The 21,610-nt window shown below is 34.7% G+C and overlaps 1 protein-coding gene across 1 annotated transcript in view; it reads left to right on the forward strand.

Moving 5' to 3' along the window:
- Positions 1 to 21,610, forward strand: part of Cstf3 (cleavage stimulation factor subunit 3) — a 74,875-nt gene that overhangs the window by 35,080 nt on the left and 18,185 nt on the right. The window contains exons 4-9 of the mRNA XM_010612642.3: positions 14,519 to 14,551; positions 15,278 to 15,375; positions 16,345 to 16,411; positions 16,494 to 16,528; positions 16,613 to 16,739; positions 21,180 to 21,257. Coding sequence (XP_010610944.1) covers positions 14,519 to 14,551; positions 15,278 to 15,375; positions 16,345 to 16,411; positions 16,494 to 16,528; positions 16,613 to 16,739; positions 21,180 to 21,257 — 438 coding nt within the window. The remainder of the gene's footprint in view (positions 1 to 14,518; positions 14,552 to 15,277; positions 15,376 to 16,344; positions 16,412 to 16,493; positions 16,529 to 16,612; positions 16,740 to 21,179; positions 21,258 to 21,610) is intronic.

Genomic DNA, 21,610 nt, shown 5'->3' on the forward strand with positions numbered 1-21,610 from the left:
TATATATATGTATATATATATGTATGTATATATATGTATGTGTATATATATGTATGTGTGTATATATATATATATATATATATATATATATGGATTTTTTCTCTCTCCCTTTACATTAATGGATGTTGCTAGGTTTTGTTTTGCATGTGGATATTTTTTTTACAAGCACATGATATCCAGTATTTTATTTAAATTCTCCCTTACTGAAGAATATTTAAGTTCTTCCCAGCTCGTTTTACTATAGACATTGCAGTGACTAATAGTATACACGCCATCTCCATTTGTGTGAATGTTTCTATATAGATTAAACAAACACCTAGAAATGAAATTCCTGGATCTAGGGGTTGTGGGATTTTACATTTTTTTATTAATTTTGGGGTTATATTTGGGATTGAAGCCAGGACAAGTGCTCTATGAGTGAGCTATATCCCTTGGCTCTTTTTATATTTTATTTGAGATAGGGTCTCACTGAGTGGCAGCTGTCCCTGAACTTGTTCCTCTTGCTTCATTATTCTTAGTACCTGAGATTACAGGAATGTGACATCACAAAATGTCAGTTTTGAATTTTTTTTTCAATTTTGAATTTTGCATGTCCAAATGACCTACAGAGATTGTCACAATTTTAAATACCTTTGATAATCCTTGTCTTCTCCACATATTACTACACATTTTAATTTTTGCCAGTATTCATGAGTAAAAAATGTGTGGTTTGTATTTATATTTCTGTTATGAATGAAATTGAATGTTTTTATTATTGTTGGGTTTTTTTGTTTTGTTTTGTTTTGTTTTTTGAGATTTTACCGTGTAGTTCAGGCTGGCCTTAAACTCACCATGTAGCCCAGACTGACCTCAAACTCATGACAATCCTCCTTCCACAGTCTGCTGAGTGCTGGAATTATAGGCACGCACCACCATGTGGGGCCCAGAGCATATTTTTGTGTTTATAGATCCTCTTTGGGTTTCTTTTTTCTGAAATCAGATCAGTCCATTTTTCTCTTTTGTATTATATGTTTAAGAGCCCTTTGGATTTCTGAGTTTTAATCATAATCTATTTTTATTTGTAGGAACACATTAGAAAAGTTAAGGGAAACTTGTAACTTTAGTAGAATTTGCTATTTAGAAGTTCAAATAAGTTTGATGCATCATTTAAATGTGTGTGTATGTGTGTGTGTGTGTATGTGTGTCTTTATGACATGCTTGTTTTGCTCAATGTCAGAGGAAGGGCATGAAAAATATTTTCTGAGACTGAAGACCAATATTTTCCTTTGTTTTGGTGTTTTTATTGCCATGCTTTAGTTTTCTTTCAGCTACATGTTCTGTGATTCAGTTTTTGGTTGGTCAAACCTCTAATTTCTCATTTAACTTAAATCTTCTGTTTTCAGATTCTTTTTCTTATACATAAATTCTAAGTTTTATTGTTGTTTTGTTTTGTAATCCTTGCAAGTTGGCATTAGGACATGAGAAGAAAGCCAAGATACAACTCAGTGGTGGAGCTCTTAACTGTCACAAACAAGACTGAACAAGGTTCAGTCCCCAGCACCAAATGAAAAAGAAGGGTGGAAAAAAAGTGAGATTTTTATAACCTTATGAAGTGAAAATAGTTTCACATAGATTTTTTAAGGTCATTTTTCTGTTACTTGTATTATTTCCATAAAATTAATTTGCCTTTAAAATTCTTGTGAAGAAAAAACATGACTTACATTAATTTCTTGAGCTATTCAGTAATATCATTAGAACCATGATAAATATTAAAATAGTGAAGATGTCTTTCAAAAATTATAGCCATTTGAAGTGGGTTTTATGTGTAAGGATTATACTGTTCCATTAGTAAGGTAATGAAATACTTCATAGAATCTGGTTTTCCAAAGTGCAAACTCTCCTACACAATGGTGTATTTTAACTATTGAAAGCTCATCTTTAGATTATTATATGGCTCATTTGTGTGCATACTGTGGGATGATGGCATGGATGTGTGGAGTGGAGAAGAACAAAAGGTTTATGCCTATTACTGTTCTTTCTCATACTTCAGTAGTGACTGGGAGAGGACTCCCAGACGCTCCACTATGAGTAACAAAGCAACAGGATGCTTACTTTCCTATTTTTTAAAAATGTGTCACAGCTTTTGATGGTCCACTGCAAGTGTGTTACATTAGAACTGTACAAAATTAGACCTGCATGTTGGAAGTAGCTAAAAGGAGTGGCCATTATATTAAGTTACAAGGCCTTCCTCACAGAAGGAATTCTAATCTTTCATTTTTGTCTATAAAACTTAATGGCAGTATTCTGTATATAATTTGAACTTAGTTCTTTACTTTCTGTGGCATCACTTTGGAAATGTCACCACATATTTGGAGGATTTAGAATGTGAAATACAAACCAAATATTTCAAAATGTATAAATTCCAGGGAAAATAGGGCATGCTTTGTTAAGCTTTAAGTGTAGCCCTATTTGGAGAAATGCATTCAGGAATTCATAAAGTAAGACAAAGAAATTTTAAGTACCGAGGAAATTTTTTTTAAAAGAAACTCAGATTTCAAATTAGGATTTTTTTTGGGGGGGGTACCGGGGATCGAACTCGGGTCCTTGTGAGGCAGGCAGCAGAACCACTGAGCCAAATCCCTGGCTAGGATTTATTTTTTAATCTTACTGAATGTATTGGTACTTTTTAAGTACACAGTACAGTTACATTAATCACTGGGATCTTGTATCCCCCCACCACAGATCTTGGTTCTCATTTTTTCTCCACACCCCTACCCTCCTTGTACCTCCTCCACCCTCCCTTATTTACAAAGACTTTGTAATCAATTTAAATAGAACCAAAATTTCAAAACTTTTGGTTTGTATCTAAATCTTGATTCTTCTGGAATTAAGTATTTTTAACTGAATTTTTAAAAATTTGTTTTCATAAAGATGATTTGTTAGCTATGTCTATCTCTTTACATCTCCACTTTGGATTCAAAGTCCCTAATTTCTCATCTTTTACATGGCTATTTGAAGCACTATTACTTAGAAAATAGAAGCCATGTTTCCAGTTAAGAAAAGTATTAGGAAATGGAGTTGATTTGGGTGTACTAATGAAAAAATTCTAAGTCCTAGAAATTATGAATTTTCAAAATTATGTTAGAGCCTGAACTATTATATTTTGTAAAATTACTTTAGTCTGAGTTTACTGAGTATAAAAGCCCTCAAATCATTTTCTTTTTTGTGTAAATCATTGAAGTGAGGTTTTTTAATGTAATACTGAAGATCACAGAACTCACAATGAGCTTCCTGAAAAGGCTGTACATTTACATATCCCTGGATGTTTAAGACATAATATTAAATATGTTATTGTGAATTTTATAGTATACAAATATGAATATTCATATTTATAGAGGCAGCTGGTAGGGTTTGGTTTTGTTTTGTTTTCAATACTACCTAGAGTGTGCTGAGCTATTTCCCCTGCCTTTTTAAGTTTTGAGACAGGGTCTCATTAAATTGTCCAGGCTGCCCACTAAATTAGAATCCTGCCTCATTGTCCCTAGGCAGGATGACAGGCATATGGCACCATGGCTGGCTAGATGATAGACTGTTACCCACATTTATTTAGCAACTACTTATTGTCTACTATATGTTGTATGTTGTACAGAGTGCTGTGAAATAGAAGTCAGTGCCTTCATAACATTTTTTTAATTATGCAGGCTGACATTTTCTAATAAAAAGCAGATAATACTTAGATATACTATTGTAAGAGTACAGTTATTACAGTAGGCTTTCTTTAACAGTTGTTAGTAAATGGATGAGTAATATTTTTGAATTAAATTATTTTAAAAGGCAAGCGTGAAGAAGTAGAAATGAATGGAACTTAAGACAGATGGGAAAAAGCAGAACTTGTCCTGATTGTTAAAAAATAAAATGCATTTTTCTTATTTAAAAGGAATGTATATGTGTTTATTGTTTAAAAAAATTACAATTTTGGGGGGGGTACAGGGGATTGAACTCATGACTTTGCAATTGTAAGTCCAGCATGGTCCACTGAGCTACATCCCTGTCCCCAGAAAATTATAGTTTAAAGGGAGAAAAAGTTTATATATTCCTTTTACCATTAAACTATAACTTCACTAACTTTTCCTGGTATGTCTATAAAATTTTAAAGGCTTTTTAGTAACTTGTATTTTTCACCTGATAGTGTATTTTCCTTATTCCACAAATTGTTTAATGGCACAGTATTTTATCCTAGTACTATGTTATTTAACCAGTCTTTCTGCTATTTCATAGTTTGCAATATTTTGCTTTATAAGAAACATACTTTTACTAAATCATTTACATATTTGTAATGTTTCATTTGGTTTACGTTTTAAATTTTGTATTCACTATGAAAGCTTGCTGGTATGGTCTTTCAAATTGAGCTAGATAATGATTTTTACCAGCTGCTACAGAATTTTAGAAAAAAAAAATAGCTGAACTGTAGTTTATCCAGGAGTACAAAAAACAGGGTTGAATAAATGTATAATTTTGGTTCAAATGATGATTAGATTGATAAGCATGTCTTAAAAGTTACTTGGAATTAGGTCATTCAATAATAGAATAGAAATAAACTGCATATAGGATCGAGAAAACTAGAATTAGGTCGTAAGAGAATATTTTCTTGAGTAAAAATAAAAAGGTTGAATACCTTGTTTTAAAATGAGTATTTGGAGTAGCAGAATTGATTTAAAACAATATTTTAGTTTAACAAATATACTGTAATAAGTTTCATAGATTGAGGAAATGATTTATTTTTATAATCATGAATTTGTTGGTAGATAAATACTGGAGGAGTGCGCAAGTTGCTTAGAAAATAGGCAAATGAATGGCCAGGCATGGTGGTGCACGCCTGTAATCCCAGCACTCGGGAGGCTAAGGCAGAAGGATCGCTGTGAGTTCGAGACCAGCCTGGGCTACATAGTGAGTTCCAGGTCAGTCTCAACTACATGTGAGACCCTGTCTCAAAAAAAATAAAAGAAAATAGACAAATGCAGTCCATTGAATTTGTATCCAGTTTGTTGTAGGAACTTAATTCTGTTTGGTTTTTGTTTAGTTTTGTTTTTGAGAAGTGATTTTTAAGAAAGGCTGCATGAAATACCAGGCTGCTGGGGATGTAGTTCAGTGGTAGACTGCTTGCCTTACCATGCACGAGTCCCTAGGTACTATCTTAATTCCCAGTACTATCTTAAATATTCTCTAGGGTTCTCTTCTTTTTTTCTTCCTGAGAATGGATAATTTTGAAAAATGAGTTTTCATTTCTCTGTGTGTGTATATGTGTGTGTGTGTGTGTGTGTTGTTTTTTGGTTTTGTGGGATTTTTTTTGTTTTGTTTTGTTTTTTGGTACTGGGGATCAAACTCAGGACCTGTGCTTGTGAGGCAGGCATGGGTGTCACAGAGCCAAATCCCCAGCCCTTCTCTGTATATTTTTAATACCTCATATATTCTGTATATATATGTAAAACTTTTATCAGTTGATTCATATCTGTACATAGCGTGCTGCCTTATTGAAACAAATTACATATTTCCTGGCTTTAATCGGTAATTACATGACTTATTTATTTTATAATGTAACTAGTGGAAAGTGAAGTTTATTGTACAGCAACTCTTACAAGGTTTTTCATTTTGTTTCTGTAGGGGGAAAAAAATCTGTTGTTTTTCCCTTGTGTTACTGTTTTTTCTCCCTCCCTCAAATCCATACCAGTATCCCCTACTCACAGATAACAGGAACACCATCTTTGCTGTTCTTGTAGCTAGTCCCTTTGTGCCTCATTCCACATTAAAGACACCACCTGTTCTCTCCGAGTTGTAGTACACCCCCCCCAAATGATGGCCATTCTTTCCCTACTTTCTTTGTGGTTATCACTTACAAGGCAAATCTCAGTGATGTCCAGTTTTTTGTGTGTATCAGATTTACTTCTGCTTGGCTTTTTATTTATTCTAAAAACAAACATTCACCACCGTTAGCCAACCTGTTTTTCCAATATGTGTTCTTTCTCACTATTTCACAGAAAACTTCCGAAGTTCAAGTTATTTTGTTGACTTGTCCAGCATCTTCCTACATCGTAATCTTTATTTCTTCTGTTCAGTGAAACGTTCTTTCTTAACTCTAGTATGTATATCACTCATTTTCTATCTACAAAATAATTTTAATTTAGTCATGCATGGTGGTACATGCCTGTGATCCCAGGAATTTGGATGGCTGAGGCAGGAGGTTGTAAGTCTGAGCCCAGCCTGGGCAATTTAGCAAGACCTTGACTCCAAATAAAAAAAGATGTGGGGTAAAGCTTAGTGTAGAGACCCTGAGTTCAATCCCCAGTGTCTGGTCCACATCCCTATATCCACTTGATAAATTATAAAAACACATGACAAATACTTTTTTTTTTTGTAGTGCTGAAAATCTAAATTAGAGCTTTATGCATGCAAAGTATGTACTGAACTATACCCTCAGCCCACAAAATACTTTTAATTAGCTCAGGAAAGTAGAAGTTTAATCATTATCATATGATTAAGAATGAAAAAGAAATTTAGTCTAGATTTTAAAATAGTCTTTTTGTCTTTTTTTTTTAGTGTTGGGTATCGAACCAAGGCCCTTACACTGAACTACATCCCCAGCTGTTTTAATTTTTTATTTTATGACAGGGTCTTGCTAAATCATCAAGTTGTCTAGGCTGGATTGGAACTGGCTTCAGCCTACCAGAGTACTGAGATTACAGACATGTGCTACCATGCCTGGAAAAAATCAAGTTTTTGTTTAACATTTGTTAAATTTAGTCATAACAAGACTATAATTCACAGTGGTCTATAATTCATTCTCATTTCACAATAGTTAATTCTAAAAAAACAACAGGTAATTCTATGAAATACTTAAGTGCCTGGAGGACTTAAAAAGAATGTGACATCCACAGGTTTAGCCAATTTATTAAGCCTAAATTGTTATGTATGTAGTTATGTATTTATATGTATATCTTATAGAGATAGATATTTCTCTTATACAGAGATAGATATTTGAGTAAAAATGAATTTATTTGCAGATGCTTCTCTCCTGATAACTGCCTTAAAATTAGGGGTGAGTGGTAGAATCAGACAGCTTCTATACCTCAAACTCAATCCAAATTGTCTTAAGTCCCATGACAGATTTTGTGTTACACTTTTCAGTCTGAAAGATTTTGGGGATGATTAAGAAGTAGGCCTGCAATTCATTTGTTAATCACATTTATTGTAAACAACTACCATCTGACCTCAGATGTATCCCAGCCCCACCTCTGCTATGTGTTCAGCATTGTCTACCGACACAAGCTCTGACTTGTCCCATGTGGTTATTGTGTGTAAACTTAAAGCATAATGAGACCTACTTTTTCCTCTAGATTGTTTCACTTTGTTTTCCTCAATATAATTATGCATTTAGGTTCATTTATCAAATATGATTTTAAACAATTTCAAGTTATAGTTACTTATTGTAATTGATAATTTATAAAACAATGCACTATTAAAAAATTCCAGCATGGGATATTTTTCTCGAAGGATAAATAAAGAAATTGAATTTTAGAAAATCAGACTAAACACCATCAACAGTGAGTTTTATTTTTCTGGTGAGAAAAATGTTAATTTTTGAGGCATTTACATCATTATTGTATAAATGTTAGATGAAACATGAAAAATATAACAGCGGTTTGAACAGCTAAATACTGTAGTATGTTTAGATCTCCACATGGAAAGTATTTCAGGTAAGGGCATGACTGAACTGTTAACAGTGGATGTTACCACGCTTAGTCAAAGGTTAATAAAGGCCTATGAAGACATTTTTTTCTTCTGACAAAATTTTACATGTTTTAAAATTCAAGAATCATTATAAGTGAAAATTAGTTGCAATAATTTCTCAGATTTAGTTCCAAAAGACAAAAATGACCAGTTAATTCTTGGGAAAAAATTGCGTGAGTTGACAAAGGTCTGAATGAAATATTCCAAAGTATCGGAAGAGCCCTTTTTTTAATCTCCCCAGATAAGCACTTACTTGAATCTAGATAAAATTGAGTTATCATTATTATTCCAGTTTTCTTATCATTCTATAAAAGTAACTGTGAGGAAGTTAGCAGTGTAAACTTTTTGTTTTTCATCCATGGCAACTTTTCATATCTTGGTAAAATTCAGACAATTCATTTTAAGAGGTAATGGCAGGGCTACAGAACATGCTGGGCTAGTATACATGAGACCTTGGGTTTGATCCCCAGTACCACCCCCCATGATAATGGTAAAATTTTATAAGTAATAGATATACAAGAAGAATAGGCATTTTAAAAAATCTTATTTTTTTCATATAATGGTTTATAAATTATGAAAATGTCATACCCGTATCATAGAAGTATTTTTAAAACCAAGTATTTCATCACCCTAACATATCAAGTAGTTTTTGGGTAGATTTCCCAATTTTATTTTTATTTTTGGTACCAGAGATTGAACTTGGATCCTTGTGCTTGCAAGACAGGCAAGAAAACCACTGAGCTAAATCCCTGGCCCCCTCCCAGTTACTTTTAAAATAGCAATTCTATTTATAACATGTTAAATGAATACCTGATAATTTTCTTTCTCTCTCCCTTCCTTCCTTCCTTTCTTTCTTTAGACAGGGTCTCACTATATCACTGTATATTGCAGACTGCCCTGGAACTCAAATTCACTGTGTAGCCCAGGCTGCTCTCGAACTCACAGCGATCCTTCTGCCTCAGCCTCCGGAGTGCTGGAGATACTAGTGTGTGCCACTATGCCCAGCCAACAGTTTTCTAGATTAGTGCTTCTAAAGTGTGAGCTCCTTAATCTTGTTGTATTTGAATAATTTGGTTGGCTTTCCTATGAATGAAAATCCATATTTAAAAATAATCATTCTAGGTGACTTTTTTTACACATTATAGTTTAACAACTACTCTTCAAAAGACTTAAAGATTCCTTTTTTTTTTCTTTTTGAACTGACGCCAGTGAACCTGTAGCCATGTAAACACATGCTCTACCACTGAGCTACACCTTCAGTCTCCAATAAAGATTGTGTGTGTGTGTGTGTGTGTGTGTGTGTGTGTGTTTTGCCGGCGATTGGACCCAGGGTCTTGTATGTATTAGGCAGTGAGTTACATTCTCAGCCTGAAGTGACTTTTTAAGAGCACCTGTCATTAGACATTATAGTGCATGAATTACTTTTATTTTTATATATATATCCTGGGAAAAGGGGGTGTTGAGGATCAAACCCAGGGCTTCGCTTCCTAAACAGAAGTTAACCACTAATCTATACTCCTAACCCCATAACATTATTTAATAAATAAGTAATATACGGTTTACAAAATTGTTCCAATACTATAATAGACCTTTTATTTTCTTGGTACAGGGAATGGAACTCAGGACCTTTGCACTCTGTCTAGCCCCTTTCTCATATTTTCGTTTTGAGGCATGTTCTTGCTTAGTTACTAATTTAGCTAGGCTGGGCTTAAAGTTGCAATCCTGTCTTAGTCTTCTAGTGTGCTAGGATCATAGGTATGGGCTACCATACCCAGCATATAATGGACTTTACATGTGTACATTTTTAAATTGGATAATGACAGGAAAATCTGAGAGTCTCAGCTATCAAAATAGTGAAATATCAAGATTTTTTCTTTATTTTTAAAATGTAAACCAAACCAATTATTCAGTAGTATAGTATGGATTCCTGTACAAATGCACATGGCTACATATATATTCATGCAGACTGGCCTTAAACCAGGTAGCCTAGGCTGGCGATCCTGCCTCAGTCTACCAAGTGCTGGTATTACAGGTGTGTGCCACCACGCCTAGCAATGCCTAGATATATTTTTAAAATATTTAACTTATAGGTAAGATTTCTATATAACTATTAAACATTTGGGATTATAATCTTTTAAATAAGAAAAATGAACTAGTGGTAAGCTGGTTGAAGACAGGTTACTATCTCACCAATAATGGACTATATGTGTGACCTGGATCAAACTTGCTCTTCTGACCATAAGTGGGGCCAATTATAGTGACAGCATTGCTCTTTCTGGCTGCTTGGTTTACACTGTTCTGTTTAAAGAATATATAATAAAACATTTGCGTTTTCTTAGTTTAAGCTTTGTTAATTAGTGATATTTTTCAGCACCTGGAATATTTAGGTGCTATATATTTTCAGTCCTTGGAATAGCTCTTTGAAGTAGATGTTACTATCATTTCTATCTTGTAAGTTGCAAAGCTGATTCTGGGAGCAATAAAGGAATTGATACTTTTTTTTTTGGTATGGGGGAATCGAACTCAGGCCCATGCACTTGCAAGACAGGCAGCGGAACCACTGAGCTAAATTCCCGGCCCAAATTATGCTTTTTTTTTTTTTTTTTTGGTACCAAGGATCGAACTGTGGTCCTTGTGCTTGTGAATCAGGTGGCAGAACCACTGAGCTAAATCCCCCCCCCGGAATTGATACATTTTGATCAAATTGTTCTCATTTTTTCAGACTAGAGATTTTATGGACAAAGCAAGTTGATAATAATTTTCTAAAACCTTCTTTTCCTCTTGAGACAGAATCTCATTATGTGTGTAGCTGACCTTGAACTTGCAATCCTCCTGCCTCAGCCTCCCAAATGCTGGGATTACAGACATTCACCACCATACTCAGATTTTAAAATAATTTTTTAAATGAATGATATGTTCAAGGTAATGAGATTATAGACACTGATTTGGCCCTATGGGTGGACTCTCAGTATTTATTGGTTGAAATAATGAATATTCATCAGTGGCTATGTACTCAATACCAGTCTTCCTTTAGTAGTCAAAATTGTCTCTTTCTATTGGTATTTGTCGTATTAATACCAGCTGAAGAAATAAGTGATGAACCTAGAATACTGTACCAATTTCTGTATGGGAAAATGTAAAATTATATATAAGCATAATTTTTTCTGAGTGGTACGAGAGATCACACTCAGAACCCTGTGCAAGCTAGGCAAGCGTTGTACCCACTGTGCTACATCTCCAGTCCCCAGACATAATTTTTAATGGAACACATAGATGAGATTAGATAGCAGTTTCTTTTTTTCTTGTCTCTGTTCTTTTTCTACCCATATCATATTCTCTGTATCCTCCACCCATGTCACTGTCAACCATAGCTACTTTTAGCAGCCTTGTGTGTATTCCATATTTTTCTCCATATAGTTATACATCAGTGGGGTTTTTTGGTCATTATTTTATAAAGATGCATTGGGTTATGCACATTTTTATTATTTTTATTAAGATTATGTGGAAAGCCTTCCCAATTACCTGTAATACCTGTGGTTTGTTGTATATTATATAGAATAGCCAATGAGGAGTATGCATTGTAGTTTATTAAATAATTCCCTATTTATGGGCTTTAACTTTGTTGTTTTTACTGCTACAAAGTTTGCAGTAAATAACTTTGCACAGATACCTTTACATCCTGGTGCTTTTATTTCTGTGGGATAGATTGCAGGAGTGATATTCTAGGTTAAGTGATACATATTTGTTATTTGAATCATTTTTCTCAGTGGTTTTCCATAGGGGTTGCAACAATTCATATTTCACCCAGCAATGTAGGTAATATCTTTTCCTTACTTAGTTTTGGTAATGTTAATACCCTGTTAGGTTTTTACTGTTCTGATTGATACAAAATGATATGTCTTATTTTAACTTGTCTTTCTCACTTTGGAAGTTTGTACTTGTCATGTTCTTTTTAACCATTTTCATTTTCTCTCATACGCTTTGCCAATTTTCCCAATGGGTAGTTTTAGTTTTCCTGACCAGTTGCGAGAACTGTGTATAATCTCACTTGCCTCTGAGAAGCTGATGACTAAACTGATCCTGTTCTGCTCCCATTCTTTATGCAGCCAAAATGCTACCTGCTAGGAGGCTCAAGTTCTGTGTGAGCCTCAAAAAGTTGGCAGAGAGCCTAGAGCATTGCTAGCGAACCTGTGGCACACGTGCCAGAGCAGCTGTTTGTATCACTGAAAACTAAAATTTTCACCGTCACTAGCCTAGGGCACAGACTCCGAAGCTGATCCATATTAATGCTTGGAAACCATCAACAGCTTTTCCCCCAAAGTAATGTTGCTATCAGCTTGGTGTCTAGGAAACCAAAATAGGAAGAAAAGGCAGGCTGAGTACTTCCTGCTCTCGGTTAGAGATTTTCTGGGTCCTTGACAGTGCATTACCAGTAGCCTCTTTGCTGCCTACACCTGTTCCTCAGGTGTTGCAGTAGAAAAGGAGTCAACTTCCAATATTTTAGGACCACTGACACAGATTCAGTGAGTGGAAAAATAACCACACACGCAAGGATTCAACAACGAGGAAGGAATATAAACTACAACTGTCACGACAGGCGTCCAAGTAAATAGAGCTGCTGGAAGAGACAGACATTCGGAAGAAAACAGCAGTATGAGTACAAGATTTAAAGTGCAAGATTAACACAAACCTCTGGAGCCAAAATCACTGTAAACCGAATATACAGCAATAGATTAAATGAAGGAAATTAGTCACATGGAGACTTAAAACTAATACCCCAGAGAATCTGGTGAACAAACTATTTTAAAACCTTGAGCAAAATCCTCAAAGAAAGGATAAAAATAGGAAATTCTGAGGACAAAATCAGGAGATGTAAATTACAATAGCTCTAAGCTGGTATGGTATTGCACACTGGTAATCCTGGCACTCCTGGACACTGAGAAAGATGGAAAGTTCATACCCAGCCTGAGCAATATAGAGATTTAAACAAGACCTTGTCTCAAAATTACTAAAAGAAAAAAAAAAAAGTTTGAGGTTGTATAAGTAGCTCAGTGCAAAGGCCCTGGTTCAATCCCCATACCAAAAATAAATCTAGGAGGAAAAAAAAGGATCAGATGGAAGTGAGACAATGATTTTAAAAGGAAAACTGAGCTAAAATGTCTAGGTTTTAAATCTACAGATTTTTTCTGAACTCATAAGTTCAAAGGGCGTACTTAGTTCCAAAGAGAATTCGTGATAATAATAATAAGTGATAATTACAGGTGCTTATTCTGCCAGACGATGTTTTAAAGACCTCACATTTATTAACTCACTGAGTCCTCAGAACAGCCCTGTGAGATAAGTACTATTATCTCCCTTACCCAGATGAAGACAAACGTTATATAGATAGTAAGGCTGACTGGAGCCTTACTGAAACTGCCCCAAAGAGCAAAGATTTGTGTTTGGGCACACCATGAAATTTATGAGCACTGAAGATGAAAATTTGCAAGTTCCAGAGTGAAAGTGAGCTATCAACAAAAGAAAAATACTCTGTTCCCATTTACAGCAGCTTAAGCCAGAAAATTAGAAAAATACTATTTCAGAGAAAAGGACAAGTCAAAATTTCTCTAACCAACCAAAGTACTTTGTCACCTATCAAGAGTGAAAGCAAAAATTTGCTGATGTGACACAAGTGGGCAACTAGCCCCATCTGCCATCTGATGAAAATACTCAAGGGAAAGCTCGTAATATTTAACTTTGTTGTTTGTACCTGCTCTTCTTCCTCCCTAGAATAACCCTCTTTACCAACTGCCTCATCCTTAAGATCTTAACCTTTTCTAGGAAATCTTTCAGCACATCTAACTTAATTTTTATTCCTCCTAGATGCCTCTATAGCACCCTCTACTTCTTGGATTTTATTATTTGCTATTATCACTTATAATGACCCATTTCTATGATTTCTTTTTCAGTTTTTGAGCCTGGGTCTTGCTGTGTAGATCAGTCTGGTTTTGAACTCACTATGTAGCCCAGGCTAGTCTCAAACTCAGGGAAGTCCTCCTGCCTCAGCCTACTGAATGCTGGATTACAGGCATGCACCACCATACCTGGCCCATTTCTATGTTTTATTTTCTCTATGTAATTGTAGCTTAATGAGGGTAGGAGCAAACCTTACCTGTCTTATTCACCATGGTAACTACAGTACCCAGCATAGTGCCTGCAATAGTGACTGATTGAATATTTTTATAAATCATCAAATTTTGTAAATCTTTCTTGCTGCTCTACTCATTTTGTTCTAGTTACTGATCAGAGAAAGCAAAACTTTAAAAGTAAGATTTGTCTTCAGTAGATACATGAAGTATTATTTGGATAGTCCTTGATTATATTTCTGTATATGTCTTGCCTGTTTATAACATAATTTTATATTCACAACATTTCAGAGTAAATGAGTGTGTGAGCCCATAGAATCAATTTGCATAAGACATAGAATGAATATCATCCATGATGGGTTCTAACTTCTGTTGTTATTCCTGAAGAGCTCAGTTAGGAATTAAATATAGAAGTAAATTTGTAAAGTTGATTAAAAATTGGTCTAGAGTTGGGGATGTAGCTCAGCACTGTAGGGTCTGCTTGGCAAGTGCAAGGCCCTGAATTCAATTCCCAGTACCAAAAAATAAATAAATAAAAATAAATGTATATACAGAGACAAAAATCCAGGAGTGTTTTTATACTCTAAGAAAATGATGTTAATCCTATGTTTTTCTTTGTTTTTCTTCAGATTAAAGCTAAAAATTATGACAAGGTTGAAAAGGTGAGTTCTCTTAAATATACTTTGAATTTTATGGTGAAGTTTAAGACAATACATATAAGGCAAATATATAAAATATTAATAGTGAATTAAAATAATTAGAAATTGTACTTATTTAGCTTTTTTATATCCTTAAAATATTCTCCAAAAAATTTTTCAAAAAGTAAAAGAGAATAATTATTTTTATGCATTTAGTATTATTTTTTGCAGTGCTGGAGAATAAATATACACTACTAACTAAAATCATTAGAATGATTTTAATTAGCTAAACTGAAAATAGAGAATTATTTTCTTTCATTTTTAAGAAAATAAATTCCTGAAAGAGGTAATTTTTAAAGAGGCACTAGGAACTGAATTAGGCCTGCTCTCTTATTAGTTTTTATTTTGAGACAGGATTTTGCTAAATTGCCCAGGCTGGACTTGAATTTAAGATTCTCCTGTCTCAGCTTCTCAAGTAATTGAGATTACAAGCATGTGCCACCATGCCCACTTTGAATTTTTTTTTTAAATACTACATTTCAGCCCCACGTGTGGTACATGGCTGTAATTCCAGCATTTGAGATATTGAGGCAGGAGGATTGCTGTGAGTTCTGGGCCAGCCTGGGCTACATAGTAAGTTCAAGGTCAGCCTGAACTATGTAGCGAGATCCTGTCTCTTAAAGCATTACATTTCATCAGTGTACATGTGAAACTTACTTAACTGATTCTGATATTTTCTTGTATTTGAAGCTATTTCAGAGATGCCTTATGAAGGTTTTGCACATTGATTTATGGAAGTGTTATCTTTCATATGTCCGAGAAACCAAGGGTAAACTACCAAGTTACAAGTAAGTGATATCAGAATCTCAAGAATGCAAGTCACCTCCAGGCACCCAATCAATTTCACATATACTCACACTGTCTCTTAGCTCCCACTGGGAATAGATTAAAGGATTTAAGAAATGAGGATTCTCCACCAAATCAGGATAAGTGGTCCAAAGAAAGCCACTGGCATTATTAGCTTTACTCTGGTGAATTGAATCACCCAAGCCTTTCTGTATTGACATACTATATATTTGTACTACCAAGCCACTGTGTTGACTGGCTTGTCAAATGGTTTCAAAATGCATTTTCAGGGCCAGGGATTTAGCTCAGTGATGCCATCGCTTGCCTTGTAAGCGCAAGGACCTGAGTTCGCTCCCCTGGTACCAAACAAAAGCATTTTCATATTTGTCCGGGCCACACTTTGCAAGTTACAATACAGTGTGGCATTTAAATGATCCAAGGTAACTATTGGGTAGTCAGTGTCCCCACTGTGACTTACACCTTCTCAATGTAAATAGCACACCTTCTCAAATACTATTTGAATATAGCAGTCAAATTATTAGTGTGACTAGAATTCTATCTTTATTATCTTTTCCTGATTTTACTTCATTATCTTATATTGAAGTGGAAATTCTTTCTTCCTAAACTTTTACTTTCAAAGCTAACAGATTTTAGGTATAACTTATCTCCTTAATGAAAGAATCACCTATTTCATACTTGAATCTGCTACATATAAAATTAGGAAATTTAAAGGATATAAAGATGAACGGGACACTGGCTTTATCTCTGAGAAGCTCACAATCAGGAAACAAAGTATATAAATTAATCACACTGACAAGTTTGACATTGAAGAACTACTTTAAATACTTATAAACATGTCTTCAGTTTTTCTTTATAGAGAGAATGTTCAACTGCTGTTCTGATCTTATGTTCAGAAGTTATGTTTTAATTGTAGATACCTTTTGATAACATATCTTTCACATTCATTTCAGAGAGAAAATGGCTCAAGCTTATGACTTTGCACTGGATAAAATTGGAATGGAAATTATGTCCTATCAGGTAGATTTTAAAATTTTAATTATATTGCACTTAAATATGAAAATAGCAAGAAAGATGCTAACATTTTCTTTTTATTTCTTAGATTTGGGTGGATTATATCAACTTCCTAAAAGGCGTGTAAGTACTTTTACAGATTTTATTTCCATATGAACAGTTGATTTAGCTACAATGTAATTGATAGCATTTTTTATCCAATCCCAGGGAAGCTGTTGGATCTTATGCAGAAAACCAGAGAATAACAGCTGTCCGAAGAGTTTATCAGCGAGGTTGTGTTAATCCAATGATCAACATTGAACAACTCTGGAGAGACTATAACAAATATGAAGAGGTAATTTAGGCCAGAGTAGTTTATTATTATCAATTAATGTTTATTAAATAGGGATTTTTGAATTCTAGCTTTTTTCTCTCACCTTCCTATCAATGTGGCACATTTTTCTATTCTCTGCCCTGTCTCCACCCCCTATTCAGGGATTCACTTCTTGGGTCTGGCACATGCTACACAAGTGTTCTAGCACTGAGCTACAAGTTTAGCCAGCACAGGTTTTTTGAGGGTTTTTTTTTTCCTGTACTAGGGATTGAACTCAGGTCCTTGCACTTGCAAAGCAGGCCACAGCACCACTGAGCTAAATCCCCTGTCCCAACACAGGTTTTTATATTGATTATAATGAAAGGTCAATTTCTAATGTTTTTGCAAGGTTTTGTTTTGTTTTTGGTACCGGGGATTGAACTCAGGTCCTTGTACTTGCAAGGTAGGTGGCGGAACCATTGAGCTAAATCCCTGGCCCTGTTTTGCTTTGTTTTGTTTTGTTTTGTTTTGTTTTGTTTTGTTTTGTTGAGACAGGGCCTTGCAATGCAGTTCAGGCTGGACTTGAACTCACTAAGTAGCCCAGGATGGCCTTGGACTCTAAGAGATCCTCCTTCCTTGGTCTCCCAAGTGCAGGGATTACAGGTGTGCACCACCACGCCCAGAGTTGCAAGGTTTTAAAAAATCTCCGTATTAGTGTTATTTTTTAGCAAATACTCTGGGAAAACTGTGATTCTTGTGAAACTATTTTTATTAAATGCTAAGCCATATACACAAATTCATATACACACACATTGCCCTTGATCTCCTATGAAACTGTACCTTTTTGGAAATTACTTTTCCAGTAGTAATGATCACTTACCATGCTTTTCTTTTACCTAATTTCAGTGATGATGTAGTTATTGGCTTCAGTTTATGAGATGTGGGGCTGCAATCTAAGATCTTTGTATCATTGGTGTACGCTTTAACCAGCTAAACTAAGCAGCCTTTATATGTAAACACACATGCCAAATAAGCTGTATCATAGTTCCTCATAGGTAAGTTGTGATTTATAAGCATTAGAGAAGATTGTGAACCTGTCCCTTCAAAGAAATGAGCAGTGGGTGACAAATATTTTGCCATTGGGATTTTAATAATTATTGAAGACCAACCTGGGCTTAGAAGACTAAAGTAGGAGCATTGTAAGTTTGAGCCAGCCTGGACAATTTAGGAACTCAGCAAGGCACTGTCTCAAGTTAAAAATATACAAAAGGGCTGGAAATGTAGCTCAGTGCAAAGATTCTGGGTTTAATCCTCAGTACAACAAAAAGTTTTCTTGTGGCATTCAAAAGTTTTTGTAATATCATATTTGGTTTCTTTGGTGCTGGAGATTGAACCCAGGGCTTTCATAATGAGCAATATCCCCATCCCTTTTTCTTTTCTTTTTTTAATTTTTATTTTTTGAGTTTACCTTTTAATTTCTTTTTCCCTTCTTTTTACAATGTATATTTGCAGTACATAATGCTTACATTCCCATGGAGCTGGTTCATGTGCATAACACAAATTAACTCTTTTTCCACCTCCTTCACTTCCTCTCCCTCCATCTCTTGATCCCCTTCCCATTTGCAAAAGAAACATATCCCTATTTTCTATTATGTATCTGTCTTTTATTTTGCTCTTTATTTATATTTTGGGTTTCTCATATAAGAGAAATCATGCAGCATTTAAGCCTTTATGTCTGATTTATTTCACTCAACATTATGGTCTCAAACCGTACCCATTTTCCTACTAATCACTCAAGTGTATCTTTCAGAGTAGTGTTCCATTCCATTGTGTGTAAATACCACATTTTCTTATCTTTTCATGTGTTGATGGACATAAACACTGCTTCCAAGATTTAGCTATCATGAATTGTGCTACTATAAACATGAGTTTGGATATATCATTATAATATGATTTCTAACTCGGGACCTTGCCCTTGTGATGCAGGCAGCGGCACCACTGAGCTAAATCCCCAGCCAAACTTTTTTGTCTAATTCTTTTTTGTTGTTGTTCTTAGTTGTTTTTTTGTGTAATATGATATCTTTCACACTTTTGGAGAGATACCTAGCAGGGGAATAGGTGGGTTAAATGGAATTTCTAGTTTTAGTGCTTTTACTAGTTTACATTCCCACCAACAATGTGGAAGGGTTCCTCTTTCCCTCCAGCCCTGCCAACCAACACTTGTTATTGTTTGATTTCTTGATGACAGCAATTCTTTCAGGGGTAAATTGGAATCTCAGTGTTGTTTTAATTTGTATTTCTCTAAGGGCCAGTGAAGTTGAACATTTCTTCATGTATTTATTGGCCATTTGTACTTCTGAGAAGAGTCTATTCATTTCACTTGCCCATTTTTTGATTGAGTCTTTTATTTTGGGGGGGGCTTTTTTTTTTTTTTTTTTTTTTTTTTTTTTTTTGTCATAGCAGGTTAAACGGTTATCCAGCTACTATCCCCAGTGTTCTTAGAGTGTTCTTAGATTATCCTCATCTGAAACTAGCTGCATTCCCAAAGCTACATCCTTCCCCAAAGACAAGAAATCACATAAGAAGGAACAAAAATGTCCAGCAGGAATTAGTTCTTGAAGGAGTAGCTGGCAAAAAAAATTCTCATTCTGTAGGTTGTCTTTTCATTTCATTTGTAGTTTCTCTTGCTGTGCAGGACTTTTTAATTTGATAGGATCTCATTTGTTGATTCTTGGTAGGGTTTCCAGATTTGTTGTGCTCCTCAGCCCTTTTTCTAAATTTTGTTTTCAGACAGGGTCTAGCTAAGTCACTAAGTTGCCCAGGTTGGGTTCAGACTTGTCTGTGTGCTTCAGCCACTGAGACTTATTTCATTCCAGGTGTGCACCACACTGGGCTAGATCATTTATTTTTAGTGTAGCTTTTCTCTGTCAATATTTGACATATTAGAAGTTAAAAGTAAGAAAATTTTAAGATATTTATTAATTTGCTTAAAAGTAACAATAATAAAGCCAAACATGATGGCATATGCCTATAATCCCAACTCAGGAGGCTGAGACAGGAGGGTTGCCACAAGTTTGAGGCCAGTCTAGGTATGTAGTGAGTTCAAAGCCAGCCTGAACTGCTACACATTGAGACCCTGTCTCAAGAAAACCAAACCAAACTAACAACTACAGCAACAGCAAAACCCCACTGTGTTTCAAACAAGAAATAATTTAGTGAGAAGAATGGATGACATTAGTTTATATTTTTGTAAATCTCTAATGTATGGCTTAACAGGAAACAGCTGGAAGGAGGGGAAGGAGATAAAAAAATTAAAGAATTAAGATATGTTATATACATGTATCACCTCCCCACAGTGAATGTAATCACTGTACTATAAACATGCACTAATAAAATAATTTTTTAAAAAAAGCAGCTTGACCTTATCCATTTCTAAAAGCAATCATGTATTACTGAATGTCATGTAGCCTCTGGGAAACTCTACCATATACATATTTGTGGGAGGCAAACAGTGTCTTAGTATTATATGAAATTATATTATGTGAAAATTATTTTGATCTCATGGGTCTAGGATTAATAATAGTCCAGGAATCCTTATAATAATCATTAAAGACTGGTACATGTGAGTGGAAATGTTCCCTCCCTAGCTACCTGTGTTCTTTTTTTTTAAGCTACACAGACCTAGTTAACAAAGGGCTGCTGGCTATTCACACAGATGAATTCTAAATCATTCCTTATTTGTAGAATTTTACTTGAAATAATTGATTCTTTCTAGCTGATTTCCTATTTTTAAAAATTATCCTTGAAAACTTTCTGGTACTTCACAATGCACATAAGCAGATCCTCTTTGATTTTTGAAAAACATAAAGTGATCAAGTATTTATTATACAAAAAAATATCCTAAAATAAGGAATTTAAAGTTATATAGGTTAAGCATACATAGCTGTATCCTAGATATACAAGAGGCTGAAGCAGGCGGATTGTAAGCTTGAGGCCAAAGAGAACAATTTAGTAAAAACCTGTCTTAAAAAGGATTGGGGAGATAGCTCAGCATTCCCTGGGTTTAATCCCCAATGCTAAAGAAAAAAATTATTTAGCCAACAAATTAACTGTATTGTGCTAAACAGGATATAGTGACATAGCCTGTCATCATAGTGTTCTCATGATAGGCTCAGGCAGGAGAATCACAAGTTCAAGTCCAGCCTCGATAACGTAGCAACTTAGCCAGATTGTCTCAAAATAAAAAAAAAAATTTAAAGGATGTTGGGTGTAACTAAGTGTGAAGACCTTGAGTTCAAGTACTGCAAATGAATGAATGAATGTCTGCTTAATTTAAAAACAAAGTCTTTTTGGAAGGCTACGTATCTCGTTCAGTGGTCAGGCACTTGCCTGTCAGGCACAAGCTGTGGGTTTAATCTTCAGTAATACAATCAACTGATAAAATGAGTAATAACAGTAATATATGTTTTTATTTTTTCTTAGGGTATCAATATTCATTTAGCTAAGAAAATGATTGAAGATCGAAGTAGAGACTACATGAATGCTAGGCGTGTAGCAAAGGTATGGAAGTTCATCAGCTGTTTATTTTAAAGATTATTATACCTATTGTTCATAGCAGAGCTTTCCCTCTCTGGTATTGCTCATGATATTTTTAATCATTACTGATCTTAACTGCTAACGGTTAATTGCACTTAATTGATATATCATCTATTTGAGCAGATGATATTTTTGAAATGAATACTTCTTTGTAGGTATGTTATAGGGCAAAATAGAATAAATTCGATTTGGAAGAAATAACTTTTCAAAATATAGAAAAGAGGATGTAGAAATAAGATTCTACTTGGATAGAACTAATGAAGTTCATATTCTTCCTTCATATTAACCCATTTGAATACTGTACCACTCTGAGGCCA

Source organism: Fukomys damarensis, unplaced genomic scaffold, assembly GCF_012274545.1.
Source record: "Fukomys damarensis isolate Sample0158 unplaced genomic scaffold, DMR_v1.0_HiC HiC_scaffold_27, whole genome shotgun sequence".
NCBI classification, from domain to species: Eukaryota; Metazoa; Chordata; class Mammalia; order Rodentia; family Bathyergidae; genus Fukomys; species Fukomys damarensis.